Source organism: Nerophis ophidion, linkage group LG03, assembly GCF_033978795.1.
Source record: "Nerophis ophidion isolate RoL-2023_Sa linkage group LG03, RoL_Noph_v1.0, whole genome shotgun sequence".
Classification (NCBI taxonomy): Eukaryota; Metazoa; Chordata; class Actinopteri; order Syngnathiformes; family Syngnathidae; genus Nerophis; species Nerophis ophidion.
In genome coordinates, this window is record NC_084613.1 from 56,298,670 (window position 1) to 56,313,138 (window position 14,469).

Here is a 14,469-nt window from a genome sequence, read left to right on the forward strand (position 1 = left end):
GTACGTAATTTTTTTTTTTTATTCTAAAAATAGCAACAATTCAAAAATCCTTTATAAATATATTTATTGAATAATACTTCAACAAAATATGAATGTAAGTTCATAAACTGTGAAAAGAAATGCAACAATGTAATATTCAGTGTTGACAGCTAGATTTTTTGTGGACATGTTCCATAAATATTGATGTTAAAGATTTCTTTTTTCGTGAAGAAATGTTTAGAATTAAGTTCATGAATCTAGGTGGATTTCTATTACAATCCCCAAAGAGGGCACTTTAAAGGCCTACTGAAATGAGATTTTCTTAAACGGGGATAGCATGTCCATTCTATGTGTCATTCTTGATCATTTTGCGATATTGCCATATTTTTGCTGAAAGGATTTAGCAAAGAACATCCCTGATAAAGTTCACAACTTTTGGTGCTAACAGAAAAGCCCTGCCTTTACCGGAAGTCGCAGATGATGACGTCACATGTTGATGGCTCCTCACATATTCACATTGTTTTTAATGGGAGCCTTCAACAAAAAGAGCTATTCGGACCGAGAAAACGACAATTTCCCCATTAATTTGAGCGAGGATGAAAGATTTGTGTTTGAGGATATTGATAGCGACGGACTAGAAAAATTAAAAAAAAGATTTAAAAAAATAAAAAAATTAAAAAACGCGATTGCATTGGGACGGATTCAGATGTTTGTAGACACATTTACTAGGATAATTCTGGGAAATCCCTTATCTTTCTATTGTGTTGCTAGTGTTTTAGTGAGTTTAACAGTACCTGATAGTCGGATGTGTGTGTCTACGGGTGTCTTGATGCCAGTGTTTCAGGGAAGTCGACGGCAGCTTTATGGACGGCGCAAGCTCAGCTGATCTCCGGTAAGAAGCGACTTTTTACCACAATTTTCTCACCGAAACCTGCTGGTTGACATTCGGTCGGGATCCATGTTCGCTTGACCGCTGTGATCCATAGTAAATTTTCACCTCTGGGAATTCTAAACAAGGAACCACTGTGTGTTTGTGTGGCTAAAGGCTAAAGCTTCCCAACTCCATCTTTCTACTTTGACTTCTTCAATATTAATTGAACAAATTGCAAAAGATTCAGCAACACAGATGTCCAAAATACTGTGTAATTATGCCGTCAAAGCAGACGACTTTCAGCTGTGTGTGTTTGCAGCACTCATATTTCTTAACAGTCTGTGATGTCACGCGTACGTGTCATCCTTCCGCGACCTTTTCAACAAGAAACTCCGCGGGAAATTTAAAATGGCAATTTAGTCAACTAAACCGGCCGTATTGGCATGTGTTGCAATGTTAATATTTCATAATTGATATATAAACTATCAGACTGCGTGGTTAAGTTGATGATTACTTCCATGTGTAGAAATCTTTATTTATAATTGAATTTCTTGTTTATTTTTCAACAAGTCTTTAGTTATTTTTATATCTTTTTTTTCCAAATAGTTCAAGAAAGACCACTACAAATGAGCAATATTTTGCACTGTTATACAATTTAGCCCTGCGATGAGGTGGCGACTTGTCCAGGGTGTACCCCGCCTTCCGCCCGACTGTAGCTGAGATAGGCACCAGGGCCCCCCGCGACCCCGAAAGGGAATAAGCGGTAGAAAATGGATGGATGGATGTTATACAATTTAATAAATCAGAAACTGATGATGTAGTGCTGTATTTTACTTCTTTATCTCTTTTTTTCAACTATAAATGCTTTGCTCTGATTAGGGGGTACTTGAATTAAAAAAAAAATGTTCACAGGGGGTACATCACTGAAAAAAGGTTGAGAACCACTGAACTAAAAAAAACCCAGCGATCGACGAGACCTCGCGCGTGCACGCGTCGGCGCGAGCTCGGCTGGCTGGCTGTCTTGCTGTTGCTCGCCGCGCTCGTGCCCGCTGCTCGCCTCACTGCTAGCAATGGCGCTGCGGGCTGCCCAGCTCCTCTCCCCTCATCTCCTCCTCGTCTCGGCTTGCCTTTTGCTCGCCGGCGGACCACATACGGTTCTCTCTTGTCCGAGTCGGTGTTTGTGTTTCCGAACCACCGTGCGATGTATGCATCTGAACCTGGAAACGGTACCGGCTGTCTCTCCTCAGACCACCATTCTGTAAGTCGCCTCCTCTTTGTGGTTCTTTTCACTCTAACGGGAAGATTTGGGAACTTTTGTTTTCTTCTCACATTTCCACTCTTTGGTTTACTCGTATAGCTCCTTAGTGTTTATCCGTTGACTTTCTAGGCCACTAAATCACACTGAAAAGCAAACAAAGAGCTTTTTGTGGAGTAGTGGGCTCTTTTACGATATGTGCCAGGAAGTTTCCAGCAACACCTGCCTAGCTTAGCAGTTGGCCCGAGAGGTCAGGATGTGGTCTTTTAGGGTCACAAAGCTGCAGGGTGTGCAAACGTCACGTCCTTAGTGGGGTCCTTGCATCAAGACTCAAGCCGAGGGAGACCACTTTAAACACAACTGGAGGTTTGTGCATTGGATGCATTGTTTCTGCTTACCTGTTGTTGCCTTTTTGTTGTCCTCGGTGCTTGACATTCTCCCCCTGATGAAGAAAAGTAGAAGCAGACACTTGTAAATGTCGCATGAATTTTTAACATTGGGCATTGCCGACCCGGCAGTAGATCCAGAAAGCATTGGGAAAATCAAATTGCTCTCTTTGTTTATAATGTATTTTTCTGCTGGATCTTCTCTCTATATCAGGGGTCACCAACCTTTTTGAAACCAAGAGCTACTTCTTGGGTACTGATTAATGCGAAGGGCTACTAGTTTGGTACACATTTAAATAAATTGCCAGAAATAGCCAATTTGCTCAATTTACCTTTAATAAATGAATCTATATATATAAAAAAATGGGTATTTCTGTCTGTCGTTCCGTTGTACATTTTTTTTCCTTTTACGGAAGTTTTTTTTGTAGAGAATAAATGATGAAAAAAAAACACTTGTGTTTGAATTTGAGTGGGAATGTTGTCTGTCTATCTGTGTTGGCCCTGCGATGAGGTGGCGACTTGTCCAGGGTGTTGCCTGCCTTCCGCCCGATTGTAGCTGAGATAGGCACCAGCGACCCCACAAGGGAATAAGCGGTAGAAAATGGATGGATGGATGAACGGTTAAAAAGAGGAGAAAACACGAACAAAAATTAAAATTAAATTTTGAAACATAGTTTATCTTCAATTTCGACTCTTTAAAATTCAAAATTCAACCCAAAAAAATGAAGGGTAAAACTAGCTAATTCGAATCTTTTTGAAAAAATTAAAAAAATTATTTATGGAGCATCATTAGTCATTTTTCCTGATTAAGATTAATTCTATAATTTTGATGACATTTTTTAAATAGGTTAAAATCCACTTTGAAATAAGATTTAAATTTGATTCTACAGATTTTCTAGATTTGCCAGAATATTTTTTTTAATTTTAATAATAAGTTTTGAAGAACTATTTCACAAATATTCTTCGTCAAAAAAAGAGAAGCTAAAATTCAGAATTAAATTAAAATGTATTTATTATTCTTTACAATAAAAAAAATATGTGAACATTGATTTAAATTGTCAGGATAGAAGAGGAAGGAATTTAAAAGGTAAAAAGGTTTATGTGTTTGAAAATCCTAAAATCATTTTTAAGGTTGTATTTGTTCTCTAAAATTGTCTTTCTGAAAGTTATAAGAAGCAATGTAAAAAAATAAATGAATTTATTTAAAGTGAAGACCAAGTCTTTAAAATTTTTTCTTGGATTTTCAAATTCTATTTGAGTTTTGTATCTCTTAGAATTAAAAATGTCGAGCAAAGCGAGACCAGCTTGCTAGTAAATAAATAACTTTTAAAAAAATAGAGGCAGCTCACTGGTAAGTGCTGCTATTTGAGCTATTTTTAGAACAGGCCAGCGGGCGACTCATCTGGTTGGTGACCCCTGCTCTATTTTATGCTGCAGCTGTTACATATACTGTATTATTGTACTTGGTAACGGTTATACATTGTATATATTAGGGACGACGTGGCGCAGTGGAAGGGTGGCCGTGCGCAACCCGAGGGTCCCTGGTTCAATCTCCACCGAGTACCAACCTCGTCACGTCCGTTGTGTCCTGAGCAAGACACTTCACCCTTGCTCCTGATGGGTGCTGGTTAGCGCCTTGCATGGCAGCTCCCTCCATCAGTGTGTGAATGTGTGTGTGAATGAGTAAATGTGGAAGTAGTGTCAAAGCGCTTTGAGTACCTTGAAGATAGAAAAGCGCTACACAAGTACAACCCATTTATCATTTATTTATATACAAATATAATATAATATATAATCCATCCATCCATTTCCTACCGCTTGTCCCTTTTGGGGTCACGAGGGGTGCTTGACCCTATCTCAGCTTTATTTGGTCGGAAGGCGGCTTACACCCTGGACAAGTCGCGACCTCATCGCAGGGCCAACACAGATAGACAGACAACATTCACACTCACATTCACACACTAGGGCCAATTTAGTGTTGCCAATCAACCTATATCCAGGTGCATGTCTTTGGAAGTGGGAGGAAGCCGGAGTACCCGGAGGTAACCCACGCAGTCACGGGGAGAACATGCAAACCCCACACAGAAAGACCCTGAGCACGGATTGAACCCAGGAATATTTGTGACGCATAAGCACTAACCCCTGTATCACCGTGCTGCCCTATGATATATAAGTACATATCATTTATTGTGTGTATATATATAATATGTAAATATTACATATATGCATAGGTGCCGATCTACATTTCTGCCAGTGGGTGCTTGGTGGGAGTGTATTAAAAAATGAAAATAGACGTTCAGCAAAGTTAATATCCCATATAATTTGTGGCTTTATTATTTTGTAAAACGGACCAAACTCGCCACAAAATTAACTACAACAAGATAGATTTTTCAAACATTTGGAAAGATTGAAAGTTGCCCTCAATCCCACCTGCGTGCTCGGCATTGTTGCCTATCCATATATGTAATATTTTATAATGTTACTCCGGTACATTTTTAGTCTACTTTATACCTGCATTATCCTATCCATCCTTACACTTTCCATCCTTTGTAACTGAGCTACTGTGTGTAACATTTCCCTTGTGGATCATTAAAGTTTGTCTAAGTCTAAGGCTCCGTTTACAACAATAGCACCGTTTAAGACCCCCGACCCCCTCCGTCTGCCGGCGCAAAGCAACCTAGTACGCATGCGCTTTGTCTGTACAAACGCTTGTGGAAATCACACGTGAATATCTTAATAGAAAGCGATTGCAGCTATTTCGGATACAACACTTCTCAGACGGCAAGAGAACTTTCGAATGTTCGGGTCAGCTGTGACTCTAAATAGCTGCAATTGCTTTCTCTTAAGTTATTCATTTGTGATTTCCAAAGCGTTTGTACAAACGGAAGGAGAAACTTGGGCATGTCTTTATGACTCCTCTTCATATTTCCAGTGGTTAGCTCAGAGTTACGAAACCGCTTTATTGTGAAGCTGGCTGTGGCGCGTTCTTTCTGACGTCACTTCCTCTCCAAACTTAGTTTGTAAACGAGCAATGAGTCCATACAAAGCTAAGAGTCAGAGATTCAAGAAACACACGTCGCACTTACCTGTGTAAAAATGTGTCCGAGGAGGGGGACCTTAAACCATGGTTTAGTGTGGTTGAAACTGGGTTAAGGCTAAATAATTATTCGTTTAAAGGATTATCTGGCTTAGTGTAGACATAGCCTAAGTCTAAGACTAAATGCATCATCACTAGGCCTAAAGGGGAACCACTTTTTTGGAAGTGTGTCTATTTTTTACAATTCTTACAGGAGACAAGAAAACAATTTTTTTTGTTGCATTTTAACTTGTAATAATTGGCTTGCTTTAGGTGGTTAGCAATGCAGCTAACGGAAACAGTCCATTCGCCCTCTAAATCACTTTAAAATTAATCTTAAACCTGTTTAATAACCAAGGTGTTGCAACATTGTTATTGCAAGAGCAAACACTGAGGAACTGTTACTGCTAGCGTGGTAGTACATCACATTAGCCATAAAATAGCTACGGCAAAATGTAAGCTATCTACTAAGTCAACAGCTGAATGGCTTTTGAGTTTTTAATACACAACACAGTATGATAGTTTACCGATCTGTACTGACTAAAAACATGAACTTGTTACAGTATCTGCAAAGTATTATATCATGTTTTATTTGTACACAGCTAGCTCAACAGGGTAATGTAGTTGTATGGTGATGTGCTGCATGTATCATTAACAATAAAATAGTGACTCACTCGATGGACTTATGTCCGTTTGGTCCAGCTGGCCGCCGGGGATGTTTCCAGTTGAGTTGGGTAAGCAATCCAATTATTTCGGCATAGTTTGGCATTAAGTTCCACAATCGCAGCGTGACCAAGTCATGCCGACCCTACTTTCTCGACTTCTGTCTGCTCCAACATTTCAGCCTCTGTTCGTGCTCGCCTCTATAACAATAGTAGTTTATGTTCTGCATAATAAGTTTCGAAAATACAAGGTTGTGAATCCTCATTTGTCCCAAAAAAATTACCATATTTGTTGTCTATTACAAAGTCTGCAATGATTACAACACACTGGTGTTTCTTTCCGAAAGTTGGAACACACATTTGTTGCTGGAAGACGGAAGTGCGCTGCTATGGAAACGGAAATAAATTAAGTTAAAGAACCACTGATTGTGGGCTTCACGGTGGCAGAGGGGTTAGTGCGTCTGCCTCACAATACGAAGGTCCTGCAGTCCTGGGTTCAAATCCAGGCTCGGGATCTTTCTGTGTGGAGTTTGCATGTTCTCCCCGTGAATGCGTGGGTTCCCTCCGGGTACTCCGGCTTCCTCCCACTTCCAAAGACATGCACCTGGGGATAGGTTGATTGGCAACACTAAATTGGCCCTAGTGTGTGAATGTGAGTGTGAGTGTTGTCTGTCTATCTGTGTTGGCCCTGCGATGAGGTGGCGACTTGTCCAGGGTGTACCCCGCCTTCCGCCCGATTGTAGCTGAGATAGGCGCCAGCGCCCCCCGCGACCCCGAAAGGGAGTAAGCGGTAGAAAATGGATGGATGGAACCACTGATTGTCACACACACACGAGGTGTGGCGAAATCATTCTCTGCATTTGTATTGCTTAAAATGACCAAAATACAGTAAATATTGTACATATTACATATTGTTATGAACGTGTATGTTACTACATTATATATTTGCTTGCAGCATGTATATAAAACATTGATGGAGGCTTTTGAAATTATTTCAGAGGGCTTTGAAGGCTACAACGGTGACTCCCATTAGCCACATCTTCCGAGCATTTTTTATCATTTAAAAAAAACAAAAACCTAAAAAGACATGTGTGTTCTTGTCCTCATAATTATTGTGAACGAAAGGCACATTTTTCCAATAATTCACAATCCTTATGAGAGTCGAAAGCACATGTGTTTTCTTTTCTTAAATGCATTTTAACTCATAAATAAACATATAAGAAAAGTCTGCTTACAATGGAGTCTATGGGCGTCATAAAGTCATTACATCATTGCCTCTATTCCGACCACAAAACCCATTGACTCCATTGTAAGCGGACTCTTGCTCACATTTACTAGACAGAGTGCATGAAAAAAGAAAATGTGTACTTGTTTTGCATAAGGATTGTAAATAATGGGCAAAATTTAAAAATTAAGTTACAATACCACTGAAAGGACTAGGCCAGTGATTCTCAACCTTTTTTCAGGGATGTACCCCTTGTGAACATTTTTTTAATTCAAGTACCCCCTAATCAGAGCAAAGCATTTTTGGTTGAAAAAAAGAGATAAAAAAAGCAAAATACAGCACTATGTCATCAGTTTCCAATTTATTAAATTGTATAACAGTGCAAAATATTGCTCATTTGTAGCGGTCTTTCTTGAACTACATGGAAAAAAAGATATAAAAATAACTAAAAACTTGTTGAAAAATCAACGAGTGATTCAATTATAAATAAAGATTTCTACACATAGAAGTAATCATCAACTTAAAGTGCCCTCTTTGGGGATTGTAATAGAGATTCACCTGGATTCATGAACCTAATTCTAAACATTTCTTCAGAAAAAAATAAATCTTTAACATCAATATTTAAGGAACATGTCCACAAAAAATCTAGCTGTCAACACTGAATATTGCATTGTTGCATTTCTTTTCACGGTGTATGAACTTACATTCATATTTTGTTGAAGTATTATTCAATAAATATATTTATAAAGTATTTTTGAATTGTTGCTATTTTTAGAATATTTTTAAAAAAATCTCACGTACCCCTTGGCATAACTTCAAGTACCCCCAGGGGTACGCATACCCCCATTTGAGAACCACTGGACTAGGCGAAACATGTTACACACCATCAGCAAATCAGGAGCAGGCATTCTAATAGCTAAGTTAACGGCTAAACTAGCTGGAAACAACACTAATAAATATGTGTAGCTCACTTATAGATGATTGTATCAGAATTGGCAGCATAAAACCCTGATCCCTAATAGGGTTTTCAAAATATTTTAAACACAATAATCACATTTTGTCTGTGGTTAAGTCATAATTAATCTTGATTAATTGTAAATATATGGTAGATTATTTTGGTCTTTATAAATGTATATTTGACGAATAATCAAAGTTTTTAATGCTATTGACATTTTTTCATTGATCATGATGCATTTTTAACCCTCTGGGAACATTGGCGTTTGATTATCTTCAAAACCAAACATGACATACAAATCCTTAAGTTTTTGAAGGGCATAAAAACATTTTGGATTCTTTTTTTTGTTTTACTTTTATGGGTCAAATTTCTCAAACATCAGCTCTAAAAACTACAGTGTTGTTTCTTTTTTTTCAAATCTACCAATTTGAAATACTTTTTCTCAGTTAATGTCACATGTTCAAATGAATAAAATAACAACCGTTTGGCAAATGAATGCTAATTGAAAACTTATATTTTTTAATCAAAACGCCTTTAAAGGGTTAAAGTAAAATCATTCATTACATGTTTGGTATTTCATTTAGAGTTGAAGGGGTTAAAAGATCTAGGCAAAAAAGAAAAATTAATCAAAAATATTTTCATGCCCTTAGAATGACTTATATGTCCTGCGTGACTTCAGGGTATTGTGGAAAAACTGTCAATGTACACCATTTTCAAATTTAACAAGAAAAAAATATCCTATGAAAAAAATCAGCCATAATTGAGAAACACAGCAAATGTATGGCTAAGATACAGCTAAATATTTTTGAAATGACAAAACAGTTAGCATCTGTCACATGATGGTTAAAGAGCTCAACACAAAACGGCCTTAAACACTTTTCCTGACAATAAATTCCCTGGCAAAATTTGTATCCCCAGCTGCTGCAGTGGTTGAATTCGGTGGGGTGGAGATACACTTCCATGTTTACACACCAGCTTTACACATTAGCAACACATGTAGATTGCTACGATAATGCCTTGATTGCCAAATATGTTTAATTATTCCTGTGATATTTCTACCTAAATAGATACTTCTGATGTTCTGTACAGTACGTGTTATTAGAGGTTAATGATATTCTTATTGCTGCATGACACTGTCTTAACCTTCTCTATTTATGTAATAGAGTGTGATATTTTTACGCATTCAGCCTGCTAAACACTCTGTAATTAAGGACTATCAACCAGGGCAGCTTGTATTTTCCTACGCTAGGGACGGGCCGAGGATCACACAGGACGTGCACACATTAATCGTGCATCCACAAGAAGTAAATGTTCGTTAACTCGTTATTATCACGTTGACAGCCCTAATCATCACATTAGTGCCCTTCCCCCTCTGGGAAGCGACCAACAAAGCTGTCAGCGTACACACATTTTAACTCTTGAATACACTTGTATGTTTTGCGGCTTTTCAGGTACGCATTTTGCCGTTTTTAGTTTCGATTTCAGTCTGTGAGACTTGGATAATACTCCTGAGTAGCAAGTTCAATGTGCACAACTGATCATCTCAGTTTCAGCAGTGTGTGTACACAAGTTCAGTATTCTTTTCCTCCAAACACGACGAGTTGAGTTTATACCAAAAAGTTTATTTTGGTTTCATCTAACCACATGACATTCTCCCAATCCTCTGCTGTATCATCCATGTATCCATTTTGGTATAAACTCAACTCGTCGTGTTTGGAGGAAGAAGAATACTGAGTTGCATCCCAAGAACACCACACCTACTGTAAAGCATGGGGGTAGAAACATCATGCTTTGGGGCTGTTTTTCTGCTAAGAGGACAGGACGATTGATCAGTGTTAAGGAAAGAATGAATGGGGCCATGTATCGTGAGATTTTGAGCCAAAACCTCCTTCCATCATTGAGAGCTTTGAATGATTGATCAAAAAATATTTTCCACCATAATTTACAAATAAATTCTTTAAAATTCCTACATTGTGTCTCTGACAGTTGAAGTGTACCTATGATGAAAATTACAGAACTCTGTCATCATTTTAAGTGGGAGAACTTGCACAATCGGTGGCTGACTAAATACTTATTTGCCCCTCTGTTTTTCTATTATCCGCCGACCGCCGTGCTGCTGTAGGGACGAAAAGAGGAACGACGCACATTTCGGAATTAACATTATTCTCCGTGCGTCGGCTAAATACAAATATATTCCACAACCCCAAACATGTCTTTTTCAAAGCCTGCCGTGAAGAGAAAGGTTAGTGATGAGCAAAAACTATTCCAGGAAAAGTGGGAGATGCAATATTTCTTGGTTGAGCACAGGGGCACCCTGACGTGTCTTATTTGCACAGAGAAAGTTGCGGTGCACAAGGGATACAATGTGAAACAGCAGTATACAACTAGACATGCTGAGGAGTATGCAAAAACATTTTTAAGAAATATTTTCCTGCGGCCCAGCCTTACCCAGACTCTGCATCCAGTGGCCCCCAGGTAACTTGAGTTTGAGCCCCTTGCTCAAAGGGGAACTGCACTTTTTGCTGTAATTTTGTCTCTTGTTCACAATCGCTATGAGAGAACACACGTATTTTTGGGGGACAGAGTGGATTATAAAGATGATAAAAAAGGCTTGCAAGATGCAGCTAATGCACAGTCAGAATGTATTGTTCCCATTAGCTGCATTCCTAGTTACCTAGAACAAGACGATTGTTGCAAGTTAGAATGCAAAAAAAAAGACCTTTTGTCTTCTTGACTCTCATCAGGCTTGTGAACGATAGGCAAAATTCCAAATAAAGTGCAGTTTTCCTTCAAACATTCTTTATATTGCCTTGCTTTATCATTTTGTATACTGCTTAGGAACTGACCTAGCTTTTTTGCCTTTTGTAAAGTACAAATATTTACCTTGAAGTTCAATAATACGGTACAATAGTGTAGATGAGAACTTCCACTGACCCATGTTCCCGACTCCAATACTTTCCACCCTGTTCAATAGATCCCTTTTTGCAGTTGCCAATCAAGCAAAACTCTTAGATACATTGGTCCCTTTGTGTGCTATTGGCGCTGCGAACCACTTGTCAATGCAATGACCTATTATTAGTTACATTCAGTCCGGGAATAGGGGAAATAGGAGGACAAAGAGGCGTCTTAGTCTCCTTGAACCACAGCAGCCACTGTGCAGAAAACGGCTTTGTCGTCTAACATCTGGGGTCAGCCCACAACAGCCTTGATGTGAACCTATCATCCAGCCCAGGCACACCCCAACACCCTTCCCCCAACTGTCCTTTGCCACAGCAATGAGATGATTGTTTTGGTGTTCTTGCAGGATGTCTGTTACTCCACTGATCCCAGATAAGTGCTTGCTGTCATTTCTTTCATGCTTGTGAGCTTTGAAGTCGTAGCCACTTGGCACCTTCTCTCACCTGTCTGCCATCAGGTTAAAACATTCCCCCACACATTTGCTGTAATATATTAGTAAACGCGCAGCTGACCCTCTGCAGGGTAAATGTCTGAGTATCTTTTTATGACTCAGAAAGCAGGGCAGATAGCATGTGTATCTGTACAGTGTACAACAATGGCTCATCGTATATTGGGCGAGGCCTTCTCCAAATCAGCCCCAAAATGTAATCATATGTTCTTTGTCCTATTCCTGACATTTCCTGAAAGTTTAATCAAAAGGTCTACATAACACTATGAGCTATCTGTAGCGGAATTAAATAAACTGAGCAAAGCTTCTTGCCAATTATTCACTATCTTTGTCTTCGTGGGTGAAACCGACCCAGAAGTAGAGGCTTTTATTAAGAACGTAAGGTAACATAGTAGAAATGATCTGCATCATCCCCAAAATGTAACCACATGTTCTTTATCCCATTTTGGACATTTCCTGAAAGTTTGCCCATAACTTGAGCTATCTATAGCTAAATGAAAGAAATTGAGTGAACCTTCTTGTCGGTCTCCACAGAAATATAGGCTTGTACAGTAAATTTATTGTGACATATAGGGGTGTAAAAAAAAATCAGTACAAACCGATAACCGATTTTAACTTAAGAAATATGAAGACATTGTTTGTCGAGCCTACGGATTGATCTATATATAGTATGTATCGGTCAATGTCCAGTTGGAAAGTCATGAATCAGTTGATTGTAGATCTGATGTAAAATATGGCCGCTCTAATCTTGCAAGACGTCTGTGATGACGTAACACGAGAGTACCGTTAGCGTTTGTGACTGACAACGACAGAGCAACATAGCAGACAGGACTGAAAGACTTTACAAACAATGCACCCCTAATATTAAATCTAAAGTGTGGTAAACGTTTGGGTTTTGTCACACCGTGGTGAGGGAAGTCATGTTTGGGTGTTGTCTAGCAAACTTCCTGTTTTATTTTGAAAATTCTAATCCTCCTCTCGTTTCAGGCCACTTGCCCTTCTTCCTGTGTCACTGGGTCTAATGTCTCTCCTGATTGCCTGATTGTGCCCACCTGTGTCTCCCTCCCTCATGTGTATATAGTTCTCGTCTTCCCCTGTCTTGTTGCCAGAGTATATCGTCTTTCTACGTACATCCAGCCTTGTCCACAGCCTTGTCCTCAGCCTTGTACCAAGTTTGATAAGTATTGTCTTGCTTTATTTATTGATTTCTTTGTTTCGTCTGAGAGAGTGATTTTCTGTTGCTAACGTTTTTCGTGCTAGTCTTTTGTATCTATTTCATAGTGCCTTGTCTTCCTTTTTCCTCCATCTGGAGCGCTTTTAGTTTGCTGGCTTCCCAACTCCTTTGCATGATTGATTTTCCTTTTTGTAGATAATCATAGATTGTTGTTTTTTGCTATTAGACTCATATAGAATTTTTGCCAATACCTTTTTCCTCCTTATGGAATGATTTTCTGTTTGTTGCCTTATCCACTATGCTACATTTCCTTTGTTCCTCAAATATATCACAGATTTTGTAGCCACTTTGTTATGATCACTCTGTCCTAGAGATAACAAGGAAAATTAATTAAATAAAGTCTGAGTCAATTGTCACACTTTTGCACCTGAGTCCTCATTTTCGCCCAGCCCTAACAGGTTTAAAAAAAAAGAATTGTCAGTTGGAAAAAGTATGGCCATTTGTAACGTTTGGAAAGCAGCGATAAAGTAGCGGCAGCATGACTAATCTGAGCACTCACCTGTTGTGGCGGCATTGAGACACTCAAGCCAGCGATGAGGGAGCTAAGGATGCTAAAGCTAGCAGAGCTACCAACTGCCAAGACAAGAGGACACTCATTTGAAATACTATCACCTCCAACTTAGCCACAACACTCCAAGGTAATCACATCATCTACTTCACTGTTCACTGTGCTAAAAACTTAACTCGTAGCTGCCGAGCTTGAGAATCACGCAATTTTTACACTTTCTCCTGCCACACGCCACACTTGACATTACTTACATTTATATTTATTTTTTCATTATAAACAACTTGTTTCCTTGCAGCCTGCCGTAGTTTGAGTAATACTGATTGACTTACCGAAAAAAACAATTACAGACCAATCCATTAACAATTTTGCCTAAATCTAGCCATCCATGGAAGGCACCACACAATGTAAACCAATCAGAAGCAAAGTAAGGCGGGTCCTTGCATCTTTATTTTTCACACACACACTTCAGCGCAGTGTTGTCAACTTGGCAACTTTCTCGCTAAGTCTAGACACTTTCCGACTCCTCTTCCTGACTTTTTCTCAAAAGCAACTAGTGATAAATCTATCAACTTTTTGGGGGCTGTTTGGAGATGTGGAAGCATGTAACACTGTCTTCAACGTACAAGCGGAGCTGCTGTGAGCCTTTCCTCACAGGCTGTACCCTGTCTACTGAAATTCTGCTCTTAGACAGCTTGTACTGAAAACACATTTCCTTGTACGTTTAAATGCAATTACAATAAAGTCCATGCCATTCTCGTCAGAGCAGAGTGGAGACCCACACCCAGTCCGTGCAAAGCTGCCTCTGTTTCTGCCTTGGTAGAGACGTAAAGCTTCCATCATTGTCATGCTTCAAATAAAAACAAACCTATCGTTCATGTTAATAAGCCAGTCAATATATTTGGGTCGTTTGTG

General features: G+C 39.1%; 1 protein-coding gene across 1 annotated transcript in view; it reads left to right on the forward strand.

Annotated features, from left to right (window-relative positions):
* Positions 1-1,860: 1,860 nt before the first annotated feature.
* The window catches only part of LOC133549830 (peroxidasin), a 115,110-nt gene continuing 102,501 nt past the window's right edge, over positions 1,861-14,469 (forward strand). Inside the window, exon 1 of the mRNA XM_061895662.1 lies at positions 1,861-2,108. Coding sequence (XP_061751646.1) covers positions 1,921-2,108 — 188 coding nt within the window. The 5' untranslated portion in view covers positions 1,861-1,920. The remainder of the gene's footprint in view (positions 2,109-14,469) is intronic.